Source organism: Symphodus melops, assembly GCF_947650265.1.
Source record: "Symphodus melops genome assembly, chromosome: 10".
Classification (NCBI taxonomy): Eukaryota; Metazoa; Chordata; class Actinopteri; order Labriformes; family Labridae; genus Symphodus; species Symphodus melops.
The window spans coordinates 7,618,922-7,645,161 of record NC_136700.1 but is presented as its reverse complement, the minus strand read 5'-3'; the positions used below and the strand labels follow the sequence as shown (position 1 = coordinate 7,645,161).

Sequence of the window (26,240 nt, the reverse complement as noted above, 5' to 3'; positions counted from 1 at the left end):
TAATGACCAAAACACAAGTCAGGGAAAGATTAAAAGAGAAAAGGTATCATTTTTGCTTGATTGGGTCTCCCTCAACACTTAAAAAGTGATATGTTGTACATCACATGACAGCTGTGGACAAACACAAAAGGGGACTTTGTCCAATCGGAGCCCTAGTGACCCAACCACGATTTGAAAGCAGGCTGGGAGACAGGATGAATGCAGATGAATCACACACAACAACTGGGACACTAGGAGCATTTTTTTATTATTAATCCAGTTAATAAATAGGCATTTTCATGGACCTTTCATAAACTGATAAAAGAGATGCTGGAACAATTTTTAGCCAATCTTGCTGCTACAAATGTCCTTTAGTTTTGTTTGGGTTTTTTTTTTTTTCTTTACAAAGTTTGTTCTTTTATGATTACTGATCTTGAACTCCAAGTTTACAAAATAACAGAACATATCAAAAGATGTAGTACACTTGTCAGAGCATGTTAGGCATTGGGCGAATAATTACAAAAATTAGGCTTTTTTACACCATGAAGAACTCATATAAAGGGCTGAGGTTAACAGATGCTAAAGGGCTTTGAAAGCTTAAACAGATTCCAGCTGGCTGTCAGGAGCAAAAATCTCAGCTGTACTACACATACAGAGCAACTTTAACGACTTTTTTTTCTTTTCTTTTTTTTTTGGATTGATTTACAGTTTTTTCTATGTTTTTCCTCAACAAATGTGTATGCAGTAACCTATGTTAAAATAGAAAAGTGCTCATCTTGGCATTGGATTTATGTTAGCTTCTTTTTTCAGAAGTGACAAAGTGGGAAAACCCAGTCAAAGTGGAATCTGCCACACACTCCCAGTACAACGCTGCTACAGGTTCTGACTGCTAAACAAAGAGTCTCTAAACAAAGTTTAAAAATCCCAAAGCAACTTCAAGTAATTTATTAGTGGCTAAAAACATTCAGTCTTTAAAATCTGAGTGAGAATTGTTCCGATTCAGGCCATACTTGTGCAGGATAATAAAGGCTGTGCATCACTAACTGACTTTTGTAATATGACAACGGCTGAAGCGTCTCCACACTTGGGAGGATGCACCTACACTGTCCACCAAACAGCTGAATCGAGAGTGACGTATAAACAATTCATCTGCGGGAAAAAACCTCATGAAAAAAACACAATGACTCTAACACGCACAAAAAAATAAGAAAGAGGATTTGACCTACAAATACTGCATAGTTTAATCAGTGCATTTGGATACGCATGTCTTCTTACATCGAGGGAAATGAAAGTGGAGGTCGATGTATTTTTGGTGTTGTTATGCATCTATTTGGAAAGTGTAAACACTACATAAGAACCGTGTTGGTCCCACCTTCCTGAGCGCTTCTTCTAATTCATACGTTTGAACAGAACGACTGACCTCGTCAAAAGAACAAATGACCTTGTCAAGATAAGAATTTCCTAATATATACTATCTATACATCTGGAGGCTAGAACAAAATCATGGGATCTTCTGTACATGATAAATGGTAAGTGCTTCACACACGTTTCCTGTCAATCCAATTTGGTGCAAGATTCAGACACGTGTAGCTTATACGATGCCTTTACTTGTGCTGCTTCATTCAAAAAGCAATTTAGAGGAGCTGGAAAAATGCCTCAGCGTACAGCTGACCTCAAGCTCAGTGGACGGGACAAAGAGCTCAGACACCTGCATGTGTTCACCAATAAGACACTTTGGAGGTCAGTGGTAAGTCTGTTTTTGTGTATCTGGGAGCCGTTGATTTTATTTCCTAAGCTAACAACCGGATGGCGCCGTTCTCAGAGCCCAGCAGTAAGAGCCTCTTGGTGGGCAGGACTGCCAGGCTGGTCAGAGTGCCGCGGAAGTTCTCCGAGCTCAGCTTGGTGCTGCTAACAGGGCTGAGGGAGATGTCCCACATGGAGTACACCCCGATCTTGTTAGCCACCGTCCCGGTTACAATCTCTGGGCCGTAAAGGTCAAAGGCGTGGATGGGGTCCGACTGCGACCTGTACTGGCGAAGAGGCTTGTTTTCCAGGTCTTTCCAAACACTGAGTGTGTAGTCGGTGGAGGAGCTGATGACCAAGTTTCCCTCTGCAGCCTGAAATGTAACAAAACAAGGAGGTCACAAAAAGTGTGGAGCGACAGTTTCCCAGTAAGCATTGCCTCGTGTTATGTAAGTGTCACACGATGCCATTCAATGGTCAAACCCCAAAATATTAAAACATGAACTAATAAGAGACACATCACTTGATCACATGACATTGATTTGGACTAATGATAGCGTACAATCACATGGCACAAACATATTCAGACAGGTATGAGAGGCTGCTGGTCACATGTATACGTGTTATTTCCTGTCCTTAGCCGTACTGTTGACATTCACTGACTCACTCTCAAGCACTTCTTCTTCAGGTACCCACTGACTTCCCACTTTTAGCCGAGTCATTTTATATCAGAAAACATTTACTACAAAACTAACCCCAAACAAGATCTTCCCATTTTTCTTTTTAAACATGAAGTTAATTTGTTTTTGAAGTCCCCCAGCTCAACATGAACGAGTCCCCCGTCGGAAGTCTGAGTCAAAACGAATGTGCCAATGAGAGCCGCTGTCGTCTTTCTAATGAGTAACCTGTGTCCATATTTGCCTAAACTTGTGCTTTTAAAACTAGAGCTACAATCCTTGACCTCGTTTGGGGTTAAATAAAGTTTGCTAATCTTTGCGCTCTGTTGACAACAGATCTGCTGGGTACAACTTTCCCCCTCTCTGCTACACTTGGTATTCACCTCTACTCTTCCAGTCGAAATATCTCCACCTGGCTGATCGTCTTTTTGAATATTTATCACACGACTACTTGAGAGTACAGCCACACCTTCCGGCTTGACTCCGTGATGTCGACTAAGAACGTAATACCTTAAAACGATCTCCTTGGAAAGCACTGATATCCCCTAAAAGCCCAGGTTGAGATCTACATGAGAGTGAATTACCCCTAAAGGAAGAACGTACAGTATATTTACAACAAACAGCTCTATCCCCCTTCCTCACAACTGAAAACCTACATGTTGTAAAGCTACGTTTTAGCTTTTGTCAGTGCAGGATAGGTGTCAGCTCTATCAGAAAGATGTAAGCAAAAAAAATATGATTATAATAATAAGCCAGTGTAGGTCAGACATACAGGATGGATATAGTTTGGGTTGTTTGGAGAAGATCCAGCACAGAGAAGAGTAAAAAAAAAAAAGGGGATTCATGTAAACTGTTGAGTTTGTGAGTTCCACATGTGGACATAAAAAAAAAAAAAAAAAGTTTCCCTCTGGTTACCCTAAAGCGCTGAGTGTCCACCTCGGACTCCTTAAAATGCAGAAGATATTTGATATACTTCTAACTCAATAGGTACGTGCAGTCATGGGGGATTAACTGCCCTCCACTTGGCTGCAATCTATCAGGCAGAACACAAAGTTTGAGCAGTTGTCCATTTCTGTGACTCACTGAGTGACCCCGTGTTCAGCCCACGTCTCATGTAAACAACTTGACCGGTAACAAGTCCCACGAGAATGTCAACCCCGTTATTGGGAAACACAGTATTGGGCACGGCTACTTGTCGCAGCTAGGAGAAGTTAGTATGTGGACTCTATCCCGGATGTTTCTGTAAACAGTCCTGGATAGACAAATCAATCCATACAAGAAGTATCAGAAGTTACCCACAAGGAGTTTTTATGACATAAATACACTGAATTTGAAATAAAGACACCGACAGGGACAGACACGACGCTCTCTCCCTCTCCTGGCTGTGGTCGTGTCTTGTAAAATCACAGATTGCAAAACACTTAAGCACATCTTGCTTCATCCTCAGGCATGACCAGGATTTACAAAACAACCCTGCTGTGTTGAAGAAGACTTTTAAGAATAATTCAAACACTATACTCCATTGTCATTTAATTATCTGAGCAAACAAATCTACTCCAAAAGGAGGAGCATTTTCTCATCTGTTTGCATTCAAACATGAACACTTTTTGTGTTGTCAAACTAGTCAAGTGGCCCTCTGCTGGACATTCTAAATAATTCAGGTTTCACAAACCAAGAAGCCACCATTCTCCTTACCTTCTTTAACACAGTCAACGCTTTTCTACTTTTCCCTGACTCACTCAGTTTCTCCTGTTTTTTTTAACACAGCTTCTTCTTTGGTGTTTTTGTATCATCATCTATAAACTCTCCCTCGAACTCTACTTTGAATCAGTTTTACTCTAATTACAAAATCAAATTCCAGAAGTGACTTCTGAAATCACACACCAATGACGCTGTTAAAATAACCCCCGATGGAGTGAAAGAGATGAAAGGTAACTACCCACACGTTCTCACAGTATACCTTCATTTGGAGGATGTCTCCCTCGTGAGCAGGCCAGCCCTTCAGAATGAGTCCAGTGCGTGCGTCGAGCAGAACAATGAAGCCAGATGAGAAACCTGCAGCCACCGTGCGCCCCGAGGGGCTCACTGCCAGGTAGCGGATGAGCCCAGCGCTCACATTGTTGTATGCAAGGCGAAATTCATGCTGCGGACACACGGGGGAGAGGAAAGATTTGTCAATGTCAGAGCTGAATTAACTATCGTGGGCAGAATGTCAAAAAAAGAAAAAAGAAAAAGAAAAGCTTCCATTTTGTAAAACACAGTAATCATTGTTAATTAGCTGATGTTTTATGGATTGGGTCTCGCCAGAATGAGCTTGCTAAGTGAAATTACAACCTGCAATCCTGGTTTGCGGGGATCAATGAAGCGGAGAACAGAATCTGCGCTGCCAAACACAACACTGCAATGTGGAGCTGGCATGGTGGTGACAGCTGTGATGGGATTCTTCCCGTCCACGGCTTCATATGAGCGGATCTGCTTCCCTGCAGACGACAGATAGAGTCATTAGAGAGGGAGCTTGAGTTTTGTCATTTGAATTTAATATTCTTTAACTATCCCATACGTGAAACTTTTAGACTGCACTGGTCTTATCAAAAATTACCAGTATACTGGTCCCAGAGGTGCACTGTGCCATCACAGCTGACGACTTCCTGTGAAGCTTCCAGCTGTCCGACGTAAAAGACTGACTTTCGATGGTCATTATACGTCAGCCTGGGCTCGACCTCCTGCGTTCCATCGCCGTGGTTATAGAGGGGCCAAAGCTTCACAGTCTTGTCTTTACTACCAGAGAGGAAGTAATCCTCCCCAGCCAGCGGTGCCAAACACTTTGTGGTGCCCGAGTGACCCAGAAAGCTCTGCAATCGGATCTGGTGAAAGTGGAAATGTGGATCCTGCTGGTTTAGGCCAATCTCATACTGCCAGTAGGCCAGCCAGTTTCCCTGCAGCGAGCGGCCACTGCGAGGCAGCTCCTGCTTCAGGGCGCTGTCCTCTGGGGTGGGGTCTGCCACCCAGGACGAGGAAAAGGACGCTGTGCCCACGGATGAAGTGGTGAAGGTGGAAGATGTGGTGATGATTGGTGTGATGTGACTGGTGCGCCCCCAAGAGCTGGCCAAGCCTAATGTAGAGCTCCCATCAAAATCATTGTCCCGGGACACTTGGATACGGTTTCCTACGAGGTGGCTCCCAAAGGTGCCCGACTCAGGGAGGGCTTCACCAAGCTGGGTGGAGGTGGTAGAGGGGGCGGGGAACGGGCTTCCACCCACACGTCTCCCAAAGGCAGATGAGAGACCCGCAGAGGACGGAGGTAGGTCGACTTTCGATGTTGCCGCCAGGTTTGTCCCTGGACTCACCTGACTCACGCTCTGGTGGTAAGACTGGGCTAACTGCCACACCAGCTCGTGGTTTGGGACCACTTTCCGAATTGCCACGTCACCTAAAGAAAATCACAACAGAGCTTATTTTGTACCACTGAGGAGTAACACAAGAGTATATTGCCTTCTTCCTGCCGAACGGGGTATTCTGTTCGGAGCAGAACGTGGAGGGGTCCCCTACCTATGAGGCAGTAGAAGGGGATGTAGGAGGCATGGGCCATCTCAGGGTTAAACACAGTCTGCAGCTCCTCCAACACCCCCAACTCATATGTCACATTCAACCCTTCAGCCGTGCAGACGTCCACAACCGCGACTTCTCCCACCATCCTGTGAGGGGCGCTTTCAAGCTACAGTGTAAAAATCCACACATCAGCACAACAGTGTATTAACAAAACGAAGAGGCAACAAAAACCAACAACATCCTGCCACATTAACAAAGTCATGCACTTGCTTACTATCAGAGAGTTTCTGTCTCCTTAATCCTTATCTAATCTGCTGTTGTCTTTTATTTCTTCGGACAGATGTGAGTGTTGAAAGTATGCTGGAGATAAACCTGACAACGCGCATGTCAATCCTTTTTTTGTTTTCGAATTTGTGGGTGCATACCTGGGGCTGCAGAGATTGCAGCAGAGAGAAAACGGCAAAGAATCGACACAGAGTGTCAGCCATATGCTGCTGCACCATCTCCCTCCCTATGCGCAGACAGATGAGAGCCATCAGGCTCAGAGTCTTCAGACAGACAGCAGTGCGAGTCTGCACCCCGCTGGGGAACCTGAGTACAGCAGGACGGATACAAACATCCAGAGGGTAAGTGTGAAAAGTTGCTGCAGATGATGACATTCTGTTCAGTGACACAAAATAGGATGACGCATATGTACAATTATAAACACTGATGAATAAAACACACAGCTATTCTATTCAAACCTCTCAAATCTGACATGCACTGTAAGAAGTAAGACATCTTCAACACGTCTGGATCATGTGAGTGGTCGCACTTGGGTATTTACCCCATGCGTGGTGTGGTGAGCAGGTCGAGTAGAGGCAGGAGCACATCCTGATTGATCTTCATCAGCATGTCCATTAGAGTGGCATCAGAGAGAAAGACAATGATCTTCTGTGTGAGTGCAACGGCTCCAAGCAGGCTCGCCTCCTTCCGTGTGTTAAGCCGCTGCGAGGAAGGGGGGCAAACCTGGAGAAGACATTTTTTTTTAAATCAATCTTAAACATGTAGTTTAAAGAGGAAAAAATAAGATTTAGAAAAAATAGAAAAGTTCTGTCATAACAACAAAAAAAATCTAGCTTGACAGGCCAAATAAAAGATTTTGTGTTCAAGTACTTTTTGGTGCGCATTTTTGGTTATTCCTTGCTTACCAGATATCCGATATAAGGCAGGTACTGGAAAGTGAGCACAGGTTCTCCATACAGTTGAGCTATGTAGATGAGACACTCCAAAACAGGTCCTGCTGTCTGGTCACCAACGACAGGCTTCTTCTCATAAACACTGCCCAATCCCACACTCCCCAGACTGCTGTCCTCATTTGAAGAGGCCACAAACTGGTGCTTCTCAGGTCCTATAGGAAGACAGCGAGAGACAAAGAAGGGTTTAAAAAAAACATACGAACAAAAGGAAAACAAAACTCTGGAGCATGAATAATACCAAATAAATGTGCTTACCAATGTAACAGTTTGTGAGCAATCGCAGCAAATTTCTGGCTACATATCGAGACGTCACAGTTGGTCCAAGCTTTGCCGACAGCCATCGTACTGTTTTGCAGACTGTATCTGTGTGTGGAGACATGATTGAAGACATTAGACACCATCAGTGAACACATGAGTAACACACTAGAATCTCTGTCGGTCACTCACCTAAGAGGATCTTTTGCTCTTTCTCCTCCGACTCATCCGAAGGACCGTGATCGTCCTCTTCCCCCTGCTCTCCGGCAGTGTCTTTATCCGTCTCGTCCAGCGCCATTCCATTCACAAACTCGCCCTCGAGAGTGGCCACTGTGTCTATTGTGCAAGCGGAGAGTGTGAGATCCAGTTGGTAAGCGGGGAGGTCATCGCTCTCCTCTTGACCCACATTAGTTTCGGTCACCTCTTCTTCCTCCAGCTCTCCTCCCTCCTCTCCTTCACTGGCCTGTTTAAGGTCCTGGCTGCTGTCAGCCGACTTGAGACTGGCACGATCCCTCATTGAGTCTCCATCACCCAGCGACAGCTCACTTGTGCTGCTTTTGTCACTGAGTTTCCCCACACTTAGAGACTCCTGATCTTGCTCCTTGGCTGCAGAGTTCTGGCTCTGCTGTTTCCCGGCAGCCACCCCTGCACCGTTGTTCACATAGAACCCGTTTTGAAAGTCTTCTGGCTCCGAGAGAAACACTTGGTCATTGAGACTGATGCCAGAGGAGTAATCAACCAGCCCCGTGTCTCCCACGCCACCAACTCCTCCACTGGCTCCACTGCTGCCTCCCATAGTGCCGCTGACGGACCCAGACGATGACCGCTGCTCGCCACACTGAAAGTCCTCCTCCTCTTCCTCTCCGAGATTGCACGTGCCTCCCCTCAGTCCTTTGCAAGCTTCCCCGCCGGAGTCGGAGCTGCCGCTTTCAAAGCCAGTGATGACCTGCAGCACGTGGGGAAGTAGGCTGGACAGAAAAGCCTGCAGGCCGAGTCGCACGATGAGCTGCAGAATGAAGCAGTCCGTGTAGAGATAGAAACGTCCTCGCAGGCAATGGGGGTTTTCATAAACGTTGATCAGCGGCTTCAGCAAGTACTTGCTCGCATTTCTGGGGCCTAGCACTCTAGATATTGGCTCGAAAAGGTACCAAGCGGCATACACGGCTGTGCACTCCTCAAGCATGAGGGCTAAAATGAAGGGCAAGAGAATCTCCAGTCCCTCGGCTGTGATGTTACCCCGCAACAGTGTCTCAAGTTGCTGCCATAGGTGAAAGACAATATCTCTTCCTTGTAGACTACACATAGTCTCCATCTTCGTGTGGTAGGAGAAGATAAAATGATGCAGTGGTGCAAAATAGGAAGGAAAAGGAAAGGGAGTGGTGATTGAGTTCAATAGCTGACAGGGGTTTGGAGGAGGCAGACCGTCCCGGATCGGGTCATATCTGAAAAGAAGTGGACTTGGGCAATCTGGTTTTTCTTTATGTGCATTTCCAGAGTGCTTCTCTATTAGTATCAGCGTCTCCAGAGCCTGATGCAAACACAGCGGCACATCACGGAGGCTGGCAGAGCAGAGCTTCATAACAGCTTGGAAACGCTGTCTGAGAGGGTTTCCCGGTTTCCCTCCCCGCAGTTTGAAGGAATAGAATATCTCAGCGATGAGAACACCCAGGGCCTGCATGTCCCTTTGGTACAGCCGTGTAAGAGAGGGTAAGGATTCAATTATCACGTCGTCTCTCATGCAGCCACTTGATACTTCGGCATGCAGACTCTTTACCAGGAAGTTGTTCAATTTCTCCAGCTCCTCCAAAGGCTGCAGCGCGTTGAATCCCTCAGGGAGGCTCACTTTGATTTCATCTGCATTGGTGGCGGTCACACTACCCTCTCCGTGTTTTTTGTTCGAAGCCCCGCCTCTTTGCAACATGGCACTGCGAAAACCAGGGCCGATGCTACCTGCTAAATCCCCAGGGAATGAACTTGGGGACTGCGATACAGTAAGTGCTGTGTGTTCTCCTCCAGTTTTCCCCCCGGCAGTATTGCCTGGCAGTGGGACAGCGCAGGATGAAGTGGATGTTAGTGAATCGAGGGCTTCCATTCCTTGTTCGAGCTCTTCCTCTCTGTCTACCATGGTCCAGCCGCTGGACTCACACCCTGTGGACTCGGGCACCATACCGTCCACGGCGTCCGCTGCAGTGTTGATTTGAGGGAAGTGTAGAGAAGGCACATTAAGAGCAGCAAGGCCAAGGAGAGGAGGTTCTGTTGGGGCATACTGGGAAGAAGATAAGCGTGGCGGGTGGGGTTGGTCAAAAAGCTGAACTACACCATAGGTAGTCAGATTGGTGTGGTTATCCACAAGGTGCAGGCACACATTTTTAGCCTTGACAGCCTCTTTGCCAGAGAGCTTGTAGCCAAATGTGAGATCGATCCAGTGATGCAAATACTGGGACACTTCTCTACTCTCAAGAAGGCGCCGGTGGACCTCTATAAACTCCTCGTACGACTTGCACCAGGAAGGCACATCCAGGTCTGGCATGTCGGGGTGAATCGAGCGGAAAATAGAGGCATCTGTGTAGAACTCTGGAATGCACTCATCAGGGCTCCAGCTCTGCATGCGCTCCATGCTGGCTGGGTATTCATTCGGCTCCCACTGGGATCTAACGTGGCTGCACAACACTGACTTGGGTGTCTGCCGGGCTTTATAGACATAGTAGGTGATGTCTGAGAGCACATCAGATATGTGATGAGGTACGTGGAGGTGCTCTGGCTGTCCAGTACCACCAGCTCCAACAGAACCACTGAGGTCTCCGCCCATACCCCCTCCACCGACCCCATTGCCCACCGCGGCAGCCAAAGCCTCTTTGGTCATTTCATATGTGAAGTCCAGCTGCTTATCTCCCTTTGTGAGTCTGAACTTTGACCTTCGGAGGTCCCGGAATTTACCAAATGGCACAGTGAAGTCCACCACCCAGGGAAGCACTGGATGATAATTTGGGTCCCCTTCTCGTCGTCCTGCTAACTTGTTCAGCTCCATCAAGTAGCGGAAGTTGCTGACTCGCCCATGGACCCAGTCCAGGACCAATGTCTTGAGCTCACCAAAGCAATCTTTGCACATTATCTTGTTCTCTTGGCTCATACATGAACTGTCACTTGGCATGACGCTTTTTGGCACTCGTCTGCCTGTGACATCACTGTTTGCATCCCGTTCTGTCCCTAAATCCTCGTAATGTGCAAGGTTGAGCTTCAGCCGGCTGCAGAGCTGCTCATCTACTGCTATGTCCTGCAGGGAGAGCTCTCCACAAGACAGACCGGCATCATGACATGCCTGGAGAGCTATTAGTAACTGGTAGAGGATGAACAAAACTTTGGCATGGCTGTTGGCGAGCTTGGCTGGGCTGAAAGAGACAATGTCATGGAGAGAATACTGGGTGTAAGGTAGAATCACATAGAGCATCTCTGCTGTCTCCAGCAGACACTCAGCAGGCAGGACATTAGGACACAAATAGTTTGGCTGAGACTTAGAATTGCAAGATGAACTCGATGGCAAGCAGCTTTCCTTCTCCTTCTCTCTTGCTGGAGAGAGGGATGGTGAAACTTTTTCAGGGGAGATAAATGTGGAATTGAAAAGTTTCTGTAGAGCATAGCGGACTGCATCTACAGCTGCAGCATGCATCTGCTCATTAGGTCCTGCATACGTCTGCACAAGTTTCAAATGAGCTTCCCGCCACAGATTCCTGAAAGACGATGAAAAGGGACAAAAAAAGTGAGCAGACAGGAACCTATAGTGACAACAAATCTATCAGCAATATTCTCTGATGAAGTAGAAACCTCTGTGTTAAAGCTGAAATGTAAATTAGCACCACTAACAGGGAAAGTGAAAAGATGCTCTGCTCATTGATAAAGCATAAATGTGAAAAAAACAAACAAACAATGAATACAAAAAACATTATTTCCCATACAGTGGTTATAATTAATTCAAAGAATCATTGTTACGGCAGCACGTTTACTTTTTATATAGCTTAAGCACAAATAGAGAAAACCATACACACTTAAAAGGTGTCACAAAAAAATTGTACTACCTGACATTGTGATGCGACACACACTGCATGGTTTTGACATAAGAATCCTGTGGCATAAATTCTATTAGTTGATGGCAAGGGTCTCTGGCCAATCTGTAGGTCAGCTTGTTTTTCCTCAGGCCCTGAATGCACACTCGCGTCCAACCAGGAGGCAACTTTGCCTGGGAGCACTGAAGGTACGTGTTAATTTCAGTCTCACTGATGCTGTCGAAGCGGGCACAGCGCATGACCTTCTTCTCCCTCAGGCCCATAGCCCAGCGTGTAGGAACAAGGGCTATGATCTCCCTGGGACGGGGACCTGGGCCTTGCTGCCTTTGGTCAATCCCCAAGTCTTTCTCAACTGCCAGCATCAGCCAATCCATGTTGAGTCTTGAATGTCTGTTTGAGTCCCACAACGTCCTGCTGCGCACAGCTCACTGTCTTCCACCAGGTGGACTTTTAGACATTCATATCGATGTAAACCCCATCAAAATAGGGTTTAAATCACCTCTTCAGTCTGTCCCTCTGAGGAAACTGAAAAGCATAATTGGACATTTGGATCAGCAATAGATACAATGAAAATGTTATGTTTGTGAATGCACATGACTCATTGTCCTTCTTTAAATCCCTGAAGTTTGAGCTCAGCTCACATGACTGAACTACCTCTGCCCCATCAGCTAGTTACTCTGCCCCCTGGTGGAAAGTTAGTTCAATGCCTCCAATTTTAAGTTTGGATTATATATATTTAACTATTCAATCAGTCATTGCATCGAATACAATCTATTATTCACAGAAAGGAGGTAAGCAATAATAGGATAGTTGTATTAAAACGTGGTCTAAACTGCAACTAAGTGAGCGATTCAGCAGAAATAATGATCGTAATCGACAGTATTGTCAACTTAAAAACAAAGCATACAAGTGTCCTTCAGCAATAGTTTAAATATCAAAACGTTGAAAGAGATGTAAGAGTCTTAAGACATTTCTTTAACTAGCTTCAACTTAATGCTAACAGTTAGCTTAACAAAGTGGCTAACGTTGCGATGCCCCAACGCAAACAAGCAGAAAATGTTTCGTGTTTTGACTAATATCATGGCCCAAAGTCTATACAAGAGCATTCACACTGGTTGAATGTCATCAGTTGTAAGTACAGGTAAACAACAGCTCCTGAAAACACTATTTATTGTTCAACTCACCCCTCAACACTTGTAGCAGTTGACAGCTAGGCTAGCATGAAGCTAACAGTGCCCCGCTTCACTCATGATTATTTGGTACTGTTTTGTTTTTATTCAGCGATGACATCCTGCAGGGAACTTCCATATTTAACCACGAGCTCCATTTCTGAGGTCCGCTGCAGCTTGTCGGCAGACAGGCGACATTCAGTCATTGGATGCTGTTTTGTTGTGTGCCATTTGGAGCCATGTTTTAGAAACGACACCTCACGTGACACAACAGCAGCTCCATCTCATGTGATCTCTGCTGCTGCAGCCAGAGGACCACTTCCTCCTCTCTGACCTGCTATAAAACACATCTCACAGTCCTCCATGGTGGTGCTATGAGAAAGCAGAAGTGGGCAGTCGACAGTACTGTAGCAGGAGAAGTGACAGCCAAGTGTTGTGAAACAATGGAAACAAAAAAAAAGAAACAATGGAAACACTTTAAGATTCATTTAAAAACGGTTCATAGATAGATAGATAGATACTTTATTGATCCCGAGGGAAATTCAGGAAGGCTAATCTGTGTCAGAAGTGGGATTCGAACCCACGCCTCCAGGGGAGACTGCGATTGCTACAATAAACTTGGAGTAGTTTTTAAAGCTAATGAATTTATTACGAAGAAAAGAGTTGTATTATACCCTCAAGGCAAAGGCAATTGGTCTCTCCTTTTCATGCAATAGGCTACATTTATGTGGGAAAACCATCTTAATCTACTGGACATATTGCACAACCTACTTTCAAAACAGACAATCTTGAATTTGGCTGAGTGTTTTTACTTGGCCTGCTGGACTTTATTCCTGCAGTCTGGGTCATCTCCACAAGGTGGCGTTATGTCTGTGATTTCACAGACACATCTGTCGGCAGTATCGTGCAGAAACTATATAGCCTGTAGTGTTAATTTTCAGTCATGTGACTTTTATTTGCGCTTAAGTGACTCTAACTTTGTCTCAGTCGTTCGAGATATTCCCCTGAGGGCTGTCCTGTTGTGCACTTTTACTTTTACAATCAATGTGGACGGTGATGTCATGGCTGCAAGCTAAACGTGACTGAAACATTTGAATCAGGACATTTTCCACATCATAGCTCATGTCAATGTTCTATCTAAAATTATATTAAGTGTTTTACATATTCATTTATCTATTTTTTTTTTTTTATGTTTTGCAATGTCCTACCCTGCAATTCCAGAATTTTGAAGTTGAAAATCTCTTTCTTTTTTTGTACAGCACTAAAGAAGGCTGTCCCAACCCAGTGAACAATGTGTACAATGTTAATCTAGCTCAGTTATTGTCAAAACTCATCAAAGGGTCTCTTCTGATTATGACATGTTTTGCATGTCTTCTTTATTGGTCAAAATTAGTCATCAGTGATGCATGTCAAAATCCCAAATTTAGTAGATTCACAATTACAGGGGGCACAAATTAAAAGCTTTCCTCATTCTTCATACCACCGTAATGCAGCATATTTGGCATCAGCACTTTTACAGAAAGTACACAGCCAAAGAACATGACATTCTTTGCTCAGTAGGTCTCATTATGTCTTGGGCTCTGCTGACAGTCGTTTTAAAGCACTGCCAGGCAGAATATGTTTCATGTCCAAAAGCACAGCGTCGGTTGGGTTTAAAAGCATTCCTGCAAAAGGCCTGAATGCATGATACTTACAAAGTGGTTGGTCCAAATGAAGGACTATTTGCAGTGTTGTATTGTGTAACATCACATTGAAATAATGTCTCCGACAGTATACTACAAAATTCTTGCAGACACGTCCGATGTGACATAATACGGCAACATTATTTTTGGAAAATCAGTGGTTCAAAGTATTGACATTTCCAAATTACAGATGTTCCTCAATAAAATGTGCAGCCAAATATATTACCAGCATGATTTTTTAAGTTTTAACTTCTTCCTACTCCTTTTCAGGCATTTAAAATAAATGAAGGATGTTGATTTTTCTTTTTTATGTTGTATTTACTTTATCAGTTTTCTACATAATTTTGATTATACCTATTGTTTGTTGGGTTTTTTTTTTTAATATAAAACAAGTTAAAAACAAATATCCAAGCCATCATTTCTACTGCACCGACAAAAAAAACCGTAAAGATCTTTTCAAATCTGTTGAATCTTCTCTATACTTTTTTAAGTTGCCAAAAATGACTTTGTCCACTGACTGGTAAATAGTCATTTGAACCAAAATGTAAGGTGTGTCACGAAATAAGAGGTTGAATTAAGAACACTAAGCACCATGTAACCAAACAACACTGACAGTAGGCTACAAGGTTACGTTTAAAGCCAGGATAATTCTATGACTTACACAATGAAGGAATATATAAATTGCAGTCAAAACAATAACACAGTTTATGAAGAAATGTATTTATAGAGAATATCTTGACCTACATTTGAGGAAGCCAAGCCTTACCCCATGGACAAGGGGATGGCATATACAGTATATCATAGGCATTTCCTTAACATGTTGTTAAATAAACCATACAAAAACACTTTTTGCCTTATGGGTAACTACAACTTTGAAAGTGTGCAAGATAGTAATGAATTTTCAAATGTCATACTAAATGACCCTCTTGTACCCCTTGGCTGCATTGTATTGAAGTCTGTGTCTATCATAACATGCAAAGAACGAAGGTTATGACTTTTCATGGTTGTGTTGTTGAAGTAGATTATCATATTTTTGATTTATAATTTCACAAAGCACAGATGCTGAAAGTTACACAAGTGTCTACATGTCAACAGTGTAAGAGAAGCTTGATGTAAAGGAAAGTTATTCAAAATATCAACCGATGTGTTGTTGACAGATGTATTTGAAATTAAATGAACGTTTCCAGAAGAGTTTCTTAATCAATAAAGGTCACAAAGCATAGATTGTATTTTCTATTTGACCTGAGGGCGCTTTACAAATAAATGTATATTATTATTTGATTTTTTTTCTGATACAGATTTTTTAAAAAGTGACCCATTTCTGGTTTATCGAAATACTGAGGTGGAGCAGCAATGACTCAAACAACAATCCTCATGAGTAGACTTATTGCAATTGTATTGCATTCTTGAGCCTCGAGAAGTCAGGTGTGGACACAAATCCTAGCATTTTTCCTCCCTCTTGTGTTTTTCCCTTCCTCAGATTAAATGTTATGGCTATAGATTATGAGTCTCACAGACCAATCTGTGGCATATCCTCTGATTATGTCAGGGCTGTAAATCAATTCTATCGGCATTCAGAGGAGGAATTTATGCAGCTCATTAACCCATTGTTAATAGTATTTAAAAGTTCTGGTGTGGGGGGTGGGCCTATTTGTTAGGGAAGACCTTTTTCAGTGGCTTCAAAGATAATCTAGTCAGTCCCTTTGTTTTGGTGCGAGCACCCTGCACATTTCTCGCTCTCTCGCTCGCTCTCCCTCTCTCTCTTTCTCTGTTATTTGCTGTGTGACTCCCCCCTCCTCCTCTTCTCTGAGCCTCAAAAGCGCGGTCCATGGTGCGAAAGCCTTCTTTTCTCGGGTTTCCTTCAGGATGGCATTCTTCAAATATCTTCGCTCTGTTAAGAATGAGCTGATCCTTTTTTCGACTCCATTCATTCTTCTTCCTCTGCCTTTAGTCATCGGGACATCGGTAAGCCTAACTTAATTGGATAAAACAATTAAAAACAAAAATAGCAATTATTTACACGGTTTGTCTACATTTTAAAAAATCTGGCAACTTTTGGTAGCCTAAATAACGCACGACATCATTTAAGAGATAGCCTGTTGGGCCTAATTGTCGAAATATAAAAAGCAACATAGCCAATTTGTTGAGTTCAGTTAGAGGTTAAATTCAGCTGCATGTTTCCGCAGTTTTAATAAACTAATCAATTTAATTCATACTGGTATTCGTCGCAGTCGGTCTTTTTTTGTACCTCAAAAATGCCGTATGAACGACTCAGATTTTGGACTATGTCTCTCGTGCACCTGTTGCTCAGAAGCGCGCGACGCACTTGCTGTAAAAGCATGAACACTGTCCAGTGTTGCCCCAGGCATGACCCCCTCTAAGGTCTTGTTATTTTAACGCTTTTGTTGTTAACATGAAGGGTCATTTCCAGCGTGGGAACATCGAGTGAAGAAGGATTCGTTCACGTATGCTGCTGTGACGTTGGAGATGTGCACGCAGGCTGTCTGCATGTTAGACACAGGCTTCAATGCAAAGCAGCCACGAAGAGGGGAACACCGGGAGGTCACAATAAAAAGACAAATTACTTTTTACAACTTTAAGCCAAAAAGTATAGGGTACATTATATCAAATGAAGAATTGTGTTTGAAATATTTGATTAAAAAATATATTTGCAAACAAAACATAACACATAGAAATGTGAAAAAAATATTGTTTACTGGTGTTTAATTCGCTCAGAGGGATGATCTAAGCAAGTCTTTAAACAGGTGACTGACAAGACAATAGAACAACAAGCACTGTTATCGTTAATCTTTGAACCATCATATGATCCCATTAAAAATTATGCAATCGCCAAAGAAGATGTTTTCAGACCTTGTATGGCATCTTTCCAGGTCTGACCCCTAATGTACGGTATTTTTGTGTTTGCAATGCAGGAGGCAGAATGTGCCTATGTGATCATCCTGATGGCAGTTTATTGGTGCACAGAGGTCCTTCCTCTGGCTGTAACAGCTCTGCTTCCAGCTCTCTTATTCCCCCTGTTTGGCATCATGCAATCCAAAGACGTAAGTATAATAACTGGAGCAGGGTGCTGAATTTGCTAAGCAAGTACTTCTTCAAGTAACATCTTTCCCTGTGCTCTCAGGTGTGTATGCAGTACCTGAAAGACACAAACTTGCTGTTTGTGGGGGGGCTAATGGTTGCAGTAGCTGTGGAGCATTGGAATCTGCACAAACGCATTGCCTTAAGGGTGCTGCTCTTCGTTGGTGTACGTCCAGCACTGTGAGTGCTATAACTCCACACCTCCACTGTAGATTATCAGTTAGGTCTGTTATCTTTTAGCTAAATTTCTAAAGCTTATCTAATCAACCGTGTCATAAAAGACATCAGATAGATAAGGAAACTACATTCAGGGTTTTCACTGCTGTCATAAATTCTTTCCTTTTTTCTTTTTATAGTTTGTTGTAAAGTGATTGTGATCACCTCTTCAACATTTTTTTTTAAATCTTCCTTACAGCTTGATGTTAGGTTTCATGGGTGTCACTGCCTTCTTGTCTATGTGGATAAGTAACACTGCTACCACAGCCATGATGGTGCCTATTGTCCAAGCAGTGCTGGAGCAGCTCAACAACAGTGATGCAGAGACACCTCAGATACTCAACCTGGAGGAGCAGCACCATACAGCTGAGCCTGATACTAAACAGCCTCCACAGACAGAGAAGCAGAATGATGGACAAGGTGATCCATGGCTATCTTAAAGTGCAATTCTCTCGCTGTTTTGCCAAAAGAATGTACATCCAAACAATCTTTGAGTTTACCAACAAGACAGTGTAGTAGTACTTCTTGATTTACATTCGAAGGTTCAGTGGTTGTGACTTTCTTGGATGCCACGGTGGAGGCTGCCAAGCAGATGGAAGCAGCAGAAAGGCGGAGAATGTGTAAAGGGATGACCCTGTGCGTTTGTTACGCTGCCAGCATCGGAGGCACCGCCACACTAACAGGAACAGGCCCTAATCTTGTGCTTAAAGGCCAGATGAACCAGTGAGTATTTCCTCATGCATTGTTCTGTCATGTTCTATCGCATTCATTTTCGTCCTATAAAATCTCTCTTTGTTGTTTACCTTAGACTCTTTCCCGAAAATGGAGATGTGATTAACTTTGCCTCCTGGTTCGGCTTTGCGTTCCCAAACATGATCCTCATGCTCACGTTGGCCTGGCTTTGGCTGCAGTTTCTCTTCATGGGATTCAAGTGAGTTTGGTGATGGTTAAAGCCTAATTATAGTGACAGACTTGAAACTGCATCAAGAAGTTTTTACCGCATCATAACCATGAGTGAATGGAGAGGTGACACAGAGATTTTTTTCCTCATGTGATCCCTTCAGCGTGAAGAAGACATGGGGCTGTGGGGATGTGAAGACAGATAAGGACATTGCTGCCTTTAATGTGATCAAAGAGCAGCATCGTCTTCTGGGGCCAATGTCGTTCGGGGAGATCAGTGTCCTTGGTCTCTTCAGCCTGCTGGTAGTGATGTGGTTCACAAGGGACCCAGGCTTTGTTCAGGGCTGGGCCACACACATCTTCAACTCCAAAGCAGAGTATGTAAAGCCCAATGTTTCGCCACATTATTTTACCAACATTTTTGCCAAATGTACAGGGTTCTTTCATTTCTTTTATCACTTGACTTCTCAGGTATGTGACAGATGCCACAGTGGCAATCTTCATCGCCATTCTTCTGTTTGTTCTGCCCTCAAAACCTCCACGCTTCTGTTGTCGGAGGTCTAATAGTTTTGACACAGGTGAGGCATCCTTTGAGGAGAAAACAATTTCTTGTCAGACACTTGTAACAAAGGTAGAGATTGTGCAATGGTTCAGTAATGACATTGGATTTATTGGATCTGTAGTATCCCGTCAAACTGCTGGCCCAACTCCACGTTTGATCACCTGGAAGGTTGTCCAAAAGAAGTTACCTTGGGGCATTGTGCTGCTTCTAGGAGGAGGTTTTGCTCTGGCGAAGGGCAGTGAGGTACGTGTAAGTGACAGTCACAATGTCACAAAGTAGCTAATAACTACTATGGTAACATTCATCCAAAAGACATTAATCATACAATAAGAATTATTTCCGATGGTGGTGGCCTACTTGTTGTCTGTGTTCAAATTTGCCAAACAAGTCTATGAGATCAAACTGTGTTTTATACTATTTATTGTCTTTCTGAGCAATCGTCATGCCATGGTTTTTCATTCTGCAGTTATCTTTATTTATAGTGGATTTAAGTGTGAGGGGCAGATTTAGTCAAATTCAAACTTTTTTTTTTAATACTTTTTGTTTGATCAATATTAATATCAAATTCAAACTTGATTCAAACGAACCAACTTTAAACAAGGAGTTCATTCTTTGTTTTTTAGTTCACTTTCAGATTGAAGTGAAAAAACATTACTGGCATGCAAACTAAATATTTCCTCTTCCATTAAGCTTTAATGTTCTCTAAACTGCAATCCTCGTACTCTGCATTTGTTTCACTGCAATCACCACTGAGTTGAATTGGATATAATAATGTGTGTGATTCACAACCCTGAATCAGACTATGCTCAAAGTAAAGGAGCCGCTAACTCAGCTGATAATGATCTGCTATCTTGAAGAGTGTGTACATATCCACAGGAGACTTTAACCCTGTATACTGTATGTTTACATTCTTTGTAGGTATCAGGGCTTTCAAAGTGGATGGGAGATCAAATGACCCCCCTGCAAAGCATCCCTCCCTGGGCAATAGCTATCATCTTGTGCCTGCTGATTGCTACGTTTACAGAGTGCACCAGTAATGTGGCAACAGCGACGCTTTTCCTACCTGTCTTAGCCTCAATGGTAAGTTCTCAGGGAGAAAGTAGAATGTGTGCAGGATCTCAGACTGCAGGAGACCAACAATTATGTTCAGCAGCCGTGGTTCAGTGAGGTGAAGTGTGACATAGTGTGACTTGTTTTAAACGGATGTCCTCAATTGAAGCCCTGCAATGAGACTACTCCGTGGGAGCCAGCCTATTATCCAGATTTCATGAGAGAAAACAAGCAGCCAGCTCTATAAAAACAAGCCCGAAATAAGTGACCTGGCTCCTCAAATAAATAAAATAAAGTCCAACAGGTGACCTAACCTACCACATTGTGTAAAAGAGAGGCAACTTGATGATAGTATATATGCATATGCATTTATTTATTTTTGTTTGCATTGGTAACAGTAAATTAATAGTAAACACAGTAAAATTGTCTTTTTAAACTTGATACACATGACCACATTTTTCCACATTTTCCCCACTTATTCCTGGGCAGTGTCACTCTGTCAAGTGTAGTTGTGTGTGTGTGTGTGTGTGTGTGTGGGGGGGGGGGCTGGGAACCAACAGGGTTGTGACAAATTAACTATCGCGTTTGTGTTTCGCTTTATTGTAGAGAGCGGGGAGAGAATTAGTAGGGGTTCATACAGGGAGTAAAGGAAAGTAAAGCAACTACACTAGAAAAAAAGCCCCAAAACCTGCAACCCGAGTGACGTATTTTGCAATCAACTGCACAGATAATAAAAGACAGAAATCGCTTATAACAAGTGGAATTGGCAACAGTGATTGTCCCTTGTTTGGTCACCCATCTAGTTGGTCATTCAGACTGAATATGTTTGGTCCCCTTTCTTGGGCCCCTCCTCCCATTAATAACCTGCCAAACACACCAATTCAGCCCAGTGCCTTGTAATGCTGCCCACCCCACTGCTGCTGAAGAATAGCATTACTGTGCCCACTAGTCCAGCACTCGAATGAACGCCAAAGCTGGGTTGTGAAAGATGGTGCCAAGCAGGGGCATTCAGAGAGATATTTATGGGGGACATAGCCAAGTGGGTGCCCAAGGGTGTCCAACCCTTGTGTGAACATTGAGTTTAAAAGAAAAGACAGAAAGAAAAGAACATCTAATCAGTTACACGAAGCACAAAGAGGAGGGATGACACTTAGTGGTAGTCATGGCTTGCAGTACTGTATGTCACTTTATGTGTCAAACCCTCAAGTGAATCTTTAGCATTTTATCCAAACAAAACCACAAAACACTGTCATTGTTGTGTCACTGTCATTGTCATAAGCTGATATACTGTCTACATTTGAAGGGCTACTGTGAAGTGTAAATCTTTTCAAACATTGTTTATTTTGAGAAGTAGAAATTACTGTTCACTTGTAACGTACTGTACAGTTGGATATGTAATTCTGAAGCAAATTCCAGAGTAATGTTTTTTTTTTCTTTATGTAAGTAGTCTGCTATTATCGCTACATGTAGTCCTTTCCTATTTCAGATACCATGACTCAGCCCAAAGCTTGAAGGAATTACATCTTAATTACACCCACCTAATGAGAGTTTTCACTCCTCACAGAATTGCACACATTTCAGTCTGACTTATGAGTCAGTGATTACTGTCGCAAAAAAACTAGCCAAATGTAGGAGTGGAAGATTTGTTATCAAGGCTATGTTCATCCCTGTCTCAGACTGTTGAATCTTTCTGTGTGATTATTGCAGGCTCAGTCTATTGGAATGAATCCACTCTACGTCATGGTGCCTTGTACTCTAAGTGCCTCTTTTGCCTTCATGTTGCCCGTTGCTACGCCTCCAAATGCCATTGTTTTCTCCTATGGATACCTTAAAGTTGCTGACATGGTGAGTATAGCAGCAGTTTGTTGTGTTGGGTCAGTAAATTATACTGTATGTTGAACATGCAAAGTGGTCGGTTTGGGGTCACTGTAAAACTGCAAGGTTATCTGAACTACATGTTCATCGTTTGTATTCACATACTGGCCATTTTCCATTGAAAGGGATGTATCTGACATTTTTTGTTTCCCTGTTTCCCTTTGATGAACCACTGAAACGAACAGATGGTAAACTTCTAAAGGTTCTTCAGACCACACTTAAAAGCAAAATAACATATTTGATTACTTAAAGTGAAAAACTGACGATAACTCTAGCCATCATGTGACAACAGCTAATGTTAGCATTCAACCCTGTCCTTGCAAACCTTAGCATAACGTGCCTTCCCAAATCTTGGATTTATGGAACATTTTCAGATTTTCTTTTTTTGTCAAGAGCTGTACTGTAAAGGTATTTTTAATGTATGTCATTTGCCAATGGAATATTTAGCTGTTTGTCCACTTTTGTGCTTCAAACAGCTGTACCAATGCTATCTGTAATTCAAAATGCCAACATACCAATGTTATGTACTTGTGAGATTAACTTTGCATGAAGGCTGGCAGATAAGAATAGAGCTAACCTGGCTTTGTCAAAAGGTAACAAAATCTGGCCACCAGCAACTTTGAACCTTATTTATCCACCTCTGAGTTAAATATAAGATCTGATGTGTTACAATGTGGAGTTCAGATGTGGATGGAAAGTGGAACTTATCCTTTTAGCAGAGCAAGTTAGACTTTTCAAGGTTTCCTTATACAAACCTAACCTAACAAGATGAATGCATTCACTTAAAGCTATGGAGAGACCTAGGAGCTGTATGTGTACTAGTATGTGTCTACGTCTGAAAGGGAATGCCCAGCTGTGCGTTAACATGACAACTAATTGTTCTTTACAGGCCAGGACAGGAATAGTGATGAACATCATTGGCATCATATGTATTACACTGGCCATCAACACCTGGGGCAAGGCCATGTTTGAACTGGACTCATTCCCCGTCTGGGCTAACGTCACTGGGTTATGAGCCTTGGTCTGTCATAAGAGACGGTCCACAGACACCCTGCTCTCCCTCTTCACGTGCCTCCAGTCAGAGCAACGGGACAACATCACGTGGTTGACTGCATCTGATTGCTGCTACAATACGATTTCCTCAATGCTTGTTTTCATTAACATCTGCGGTTGCTTGTCAAAGAAGGTGTTGATAAATATCATTGAGGATGGAAGAAGAGTTGTTAAAAAATGAAATATTTTTTTAGAATTTAAATTGTATTTATGGAGAGACTTTTAATCATTATAACAAGCCAACTTTGCAACAACATTCAGTTCCTCTAAAAAGGAAATCAAAGGAATGGCTTCTTTTTGAGGTCAAATTTTTAAGAAATGTTTTACATACTCATTATGTAGCTATGGGCCATGCAAACGGTGTAATTTATGGACTTTACTCGGCACATTTACTCAAAAACTGCACCCAATACTCTTGTGTATTTTAAATTTTATTTTGAGACATTCAATACAAAAAATGCTGTCCTTTTTTTGTTGTATTTATGTTGCAGTAGTAATTATTTCCTTCTTTTCTAATTATTATGGAATAAACTACTCCACTTCTAACAAACTACTAATTTCTCAACAAGAAATAAGAGAACAATTCAAATGTGTACATTAAAAATGATTATCCAGTACATTACATTTAGTATAACACTGAAGTAATGCCCAACAAGTTCTTTTATTATTATTGGTAATTTATTTGTCAAAATCACCTTTTACTTTATTTAACAATTGAATTTTAAGAGTTTTGTTGACTTTTTTTTTTATACACTGGGGTTTTTCTTTGAATTTAACTCAGGCTGTTGGCTAATTCTTTCATTTCAATATATACAGATAATGGGCTCAAATGTATTGTAGAGAAACAATTGGACGCGGGTACACATGCACTTTTGCCCCTTTTGTATCCAAGCTGACAATCTTGCCTTGGCCGGGCTGATGGTGATGTGTTAATGTTTCAGCATCAGTTTAAATTTTAAATGTATTCTCATTACATAGCATCAAACATATGTGCCTTGAACAAACAAACAAACTGTACTGTAGTTCTGTTTTTGACATTACGGATCAATACATTATGTGCTTGCATTTCCAAGTAACTCACTGCAATAATGATATCTGTGTGAATTGCAATAAATGTTTTCTTGACTGAAACAAATGCCCATCTTTTATTAAAGGCTTTTGTACCCTGTACAAAACAAAATAGGTCTTTGTTGCCTGTGATACAAAAATGGAATAGGAAACAGCTCATTTCCCTTTGACAAAAAAAAAAAAAAATAGAATTTTATTTTGGCCTGCATGGTAAACCAGAGGTTAGCATTTTTTCCTCACAGCAAGAAGGTTCCTGGTTTGAATTCCCATCGGACAGAACCTCTCTGTGTGGAATTTGCATGTTCTCCCCGGGCATGTGTGGGTTCCCTCCAGGAACTCCCGCTATCTTTCACAGTCCAAAGACATGCTTGTTTGGTTAACTGTTGACTCTACATTGCTGATAGGTGTGCACGTGAGTGTGGCTGGTCGTCTATCTCTATTATGTCAGACCTGTGATTGACTTGGCAACAGCTGGGATTGACTCCAGCCCCCCGGAACACTAAACAGGAAAAGCGGTACATATAATGGATGGATGGAGTTTTATGTAATTACCGGTATTTACTTTACACAAGTGAAAGTCATTTTAAAAGGAGCTGAATCGATAGATAAGCATTTTCTTCAAAAAGCAGCAATGTCTTCTTTCTCCATCATCCACAACAAAGTCATCCTTCTTTCGTCATCAGACGTCTTCTTTTACTCTACAAGACAACTGTATCTCCTAAAGTGCGCACAGTTTCCCTGCCTCTTGCTTATGACCTCTTGTCTCAAGCACAAAGCTGATTTAATCCTGTAAACACAGTGTGTAAAGCCACAGTAGTTCAGCAATGAAAGGCCACGCCTAATGTTTGTAGGAAAGAGCTCTCTGTCATTGTCATTCTGCTGAAACATTGCATGAACCAAGGGTCAAGACAGTCATATTGTCCGGCATTGTATTGTGTCATACACATTATGAGCTCAACAAAGACCTTTTACATGTCTCCATTTAAAGTCTATAAAGCTCTTTATTACAGCCCTTCAAGTGTCTTCAAGTATCTTGATGACTACTGGTTCCTTTCATGAGATTTTGAAGCAAGACAAAAATCTAAATCCAATTTATTTGATAACTTTTTGTTAACTAGCAAGATACATTTAGCTCCACAATTAAGACAGAAACAAAGCCAAACATTTATGTCGATTACATTAGCTTATATACCAGTACTTTATGTACATGTGGATACTGGTCACAGAAGTCGCCTCATTTTATTCCACAAACGCTAATGATCAGCAGTACATTACTCTGTAGCACCAACCAGATGGTATATGTGTGAAGTTTCTTTCACACGTTTCTTCACTCAAAATATATGGTAATATGTACTAAAGTTGTAAATAACTGTCACTGTAAACTTCCTAACAGTCTAGTTGTTCTTCAGTGTGAGTTGGTAGATGACAATAGTGTAGAACTTCATCAGATTCTCTTGAGGTAAGCTGAAGAACATCCTCTGCTGGGCCTTTTTGATTATGTAAACAATGTTCACCCAATAGTTGTTGTTGAAGACGATGTGAATTCCAGAAACTTGACAGTTTCCATGGCAAAGACAGCACCAAACACAGCACCAAACCATGTTGGAGGTATTGTGTGACAGACTTGCATGTCTCAGTCAAAGGTAGCGAAGAAACTTCAAAGTATCACAACAGCATTCTGACTTCAACTCTGTTGGACAATTAAAATGTTACTCGGTTTAAAAGTGGTTAACAAGCGGTTGGGTAGATTGGGCAGTTCAGATCACTATGATCTTGGGTCGCCTGAGAGAAAAAGCTTACGTAATTATAGTGCCTTTTTCTCCTTTTGCTGCCTCTCCGCCACCCACTCATTATCCAATTGAAACACGTCCTCATGCATCATAGTCTCCATAATTGGCTATATATATATAACATAAGGCTTTCAAGACCTACAAGTTAATCTGTTCACTTCATGTAACTAAAAACATAGGCACAATATTGAACCCCAAAACACACTTCTGTAACATGCTATATCAGAGCTATACAAAGCTATACTTTGATTAGGAACACGATCGAAGCTATGAT

General features: G+C 42.4%; 2 protein-coding genes across 3 annotated transcripts; one reads left to right on the top strand and one right to left on the bottom strand.

Annotated features, from left to right (window-relative positions):
• Positions 1 to 228: 228 nt before the first annotated feature.
• wdr81 (WD repeat domain 81) lies at positions 229 to 13,055 on the bottom strand. The gene is made up of 12 exons (XM_079354790.1): positions 12,687 to 13,055; positions 11,515 to 12,027; positions 7,634 to 11,169; positions 7,442 to 7,549; positions 7,139 to 7,338; positions 6,775 to 6,956; positions 6,374 to 6,539; positions 5,949 to 6,114; positions 4,999 to 5,829; positions 4,734 to 4,879; positions 4,360 to 4,542; positions 229 to 2,096 (listed from the first exon to the last, which is right to left on the bottom strand). The coding sequence occupies exons 2-12, from the start codon at positions 11,874 to 11,876 to the stop codon at positions 1,770 to 1,772; spliced, it is 6,207 nt and encodes a 2,068-aa protein (XP_079210916.1). The 5' UTR covers positions 11,877 to 12,027; positions 12,687 to 13,055; the 3' UTR covers positions 229 to 1,769.
• A 3,145-nt stretch (positions 13,056 to 16,200) lies between these two features.
• slc13a5b (solute carrier family 13 member 5b) lies at positions 16,201 to 24,243 on the top strand. Of its 2 annotated transcripts, XM_079354798.1 has the most exons (12): positions 16,201 to 16,318; positions 17,287 to 17,415; positions 17,496 to 17,632; positions 17,868 to 18,088; positions 18,211 to 18,391; positions 18,477 to 18,599; positions 18,733 to 18,945; positions 19,040 to 19,146; positions 19,252 to 19,373; positions 20,049 to 20,210; positions 21,888 to 22,025; positions 22,945 to 24,243. In XM_079354798.1, the coding sequence occupies exons 1-12, from the start codon at positions 16,220 to 16,222 to the stop codon at positions 23,068 to 23,070; spliced, it is 1,758 nt and encodes a 585-aa protein (XP_079210924.1). In that variant the 5' UTR covers positions 16,201 to 16,219; the 3' UTR covers positions 23,071 to 24,243. The 2 variants fall into 2 exon arrangements, with proteins under 2 accessions (XP_079210924.1, XP_079210923.1); XM_079354797.1 differs by having other exon boundaries at positions 19,040 to 19,373.
• The last annotated feature ends 1,997 nt before the right edge of the window (positions 24,244 to 26,240 follow it).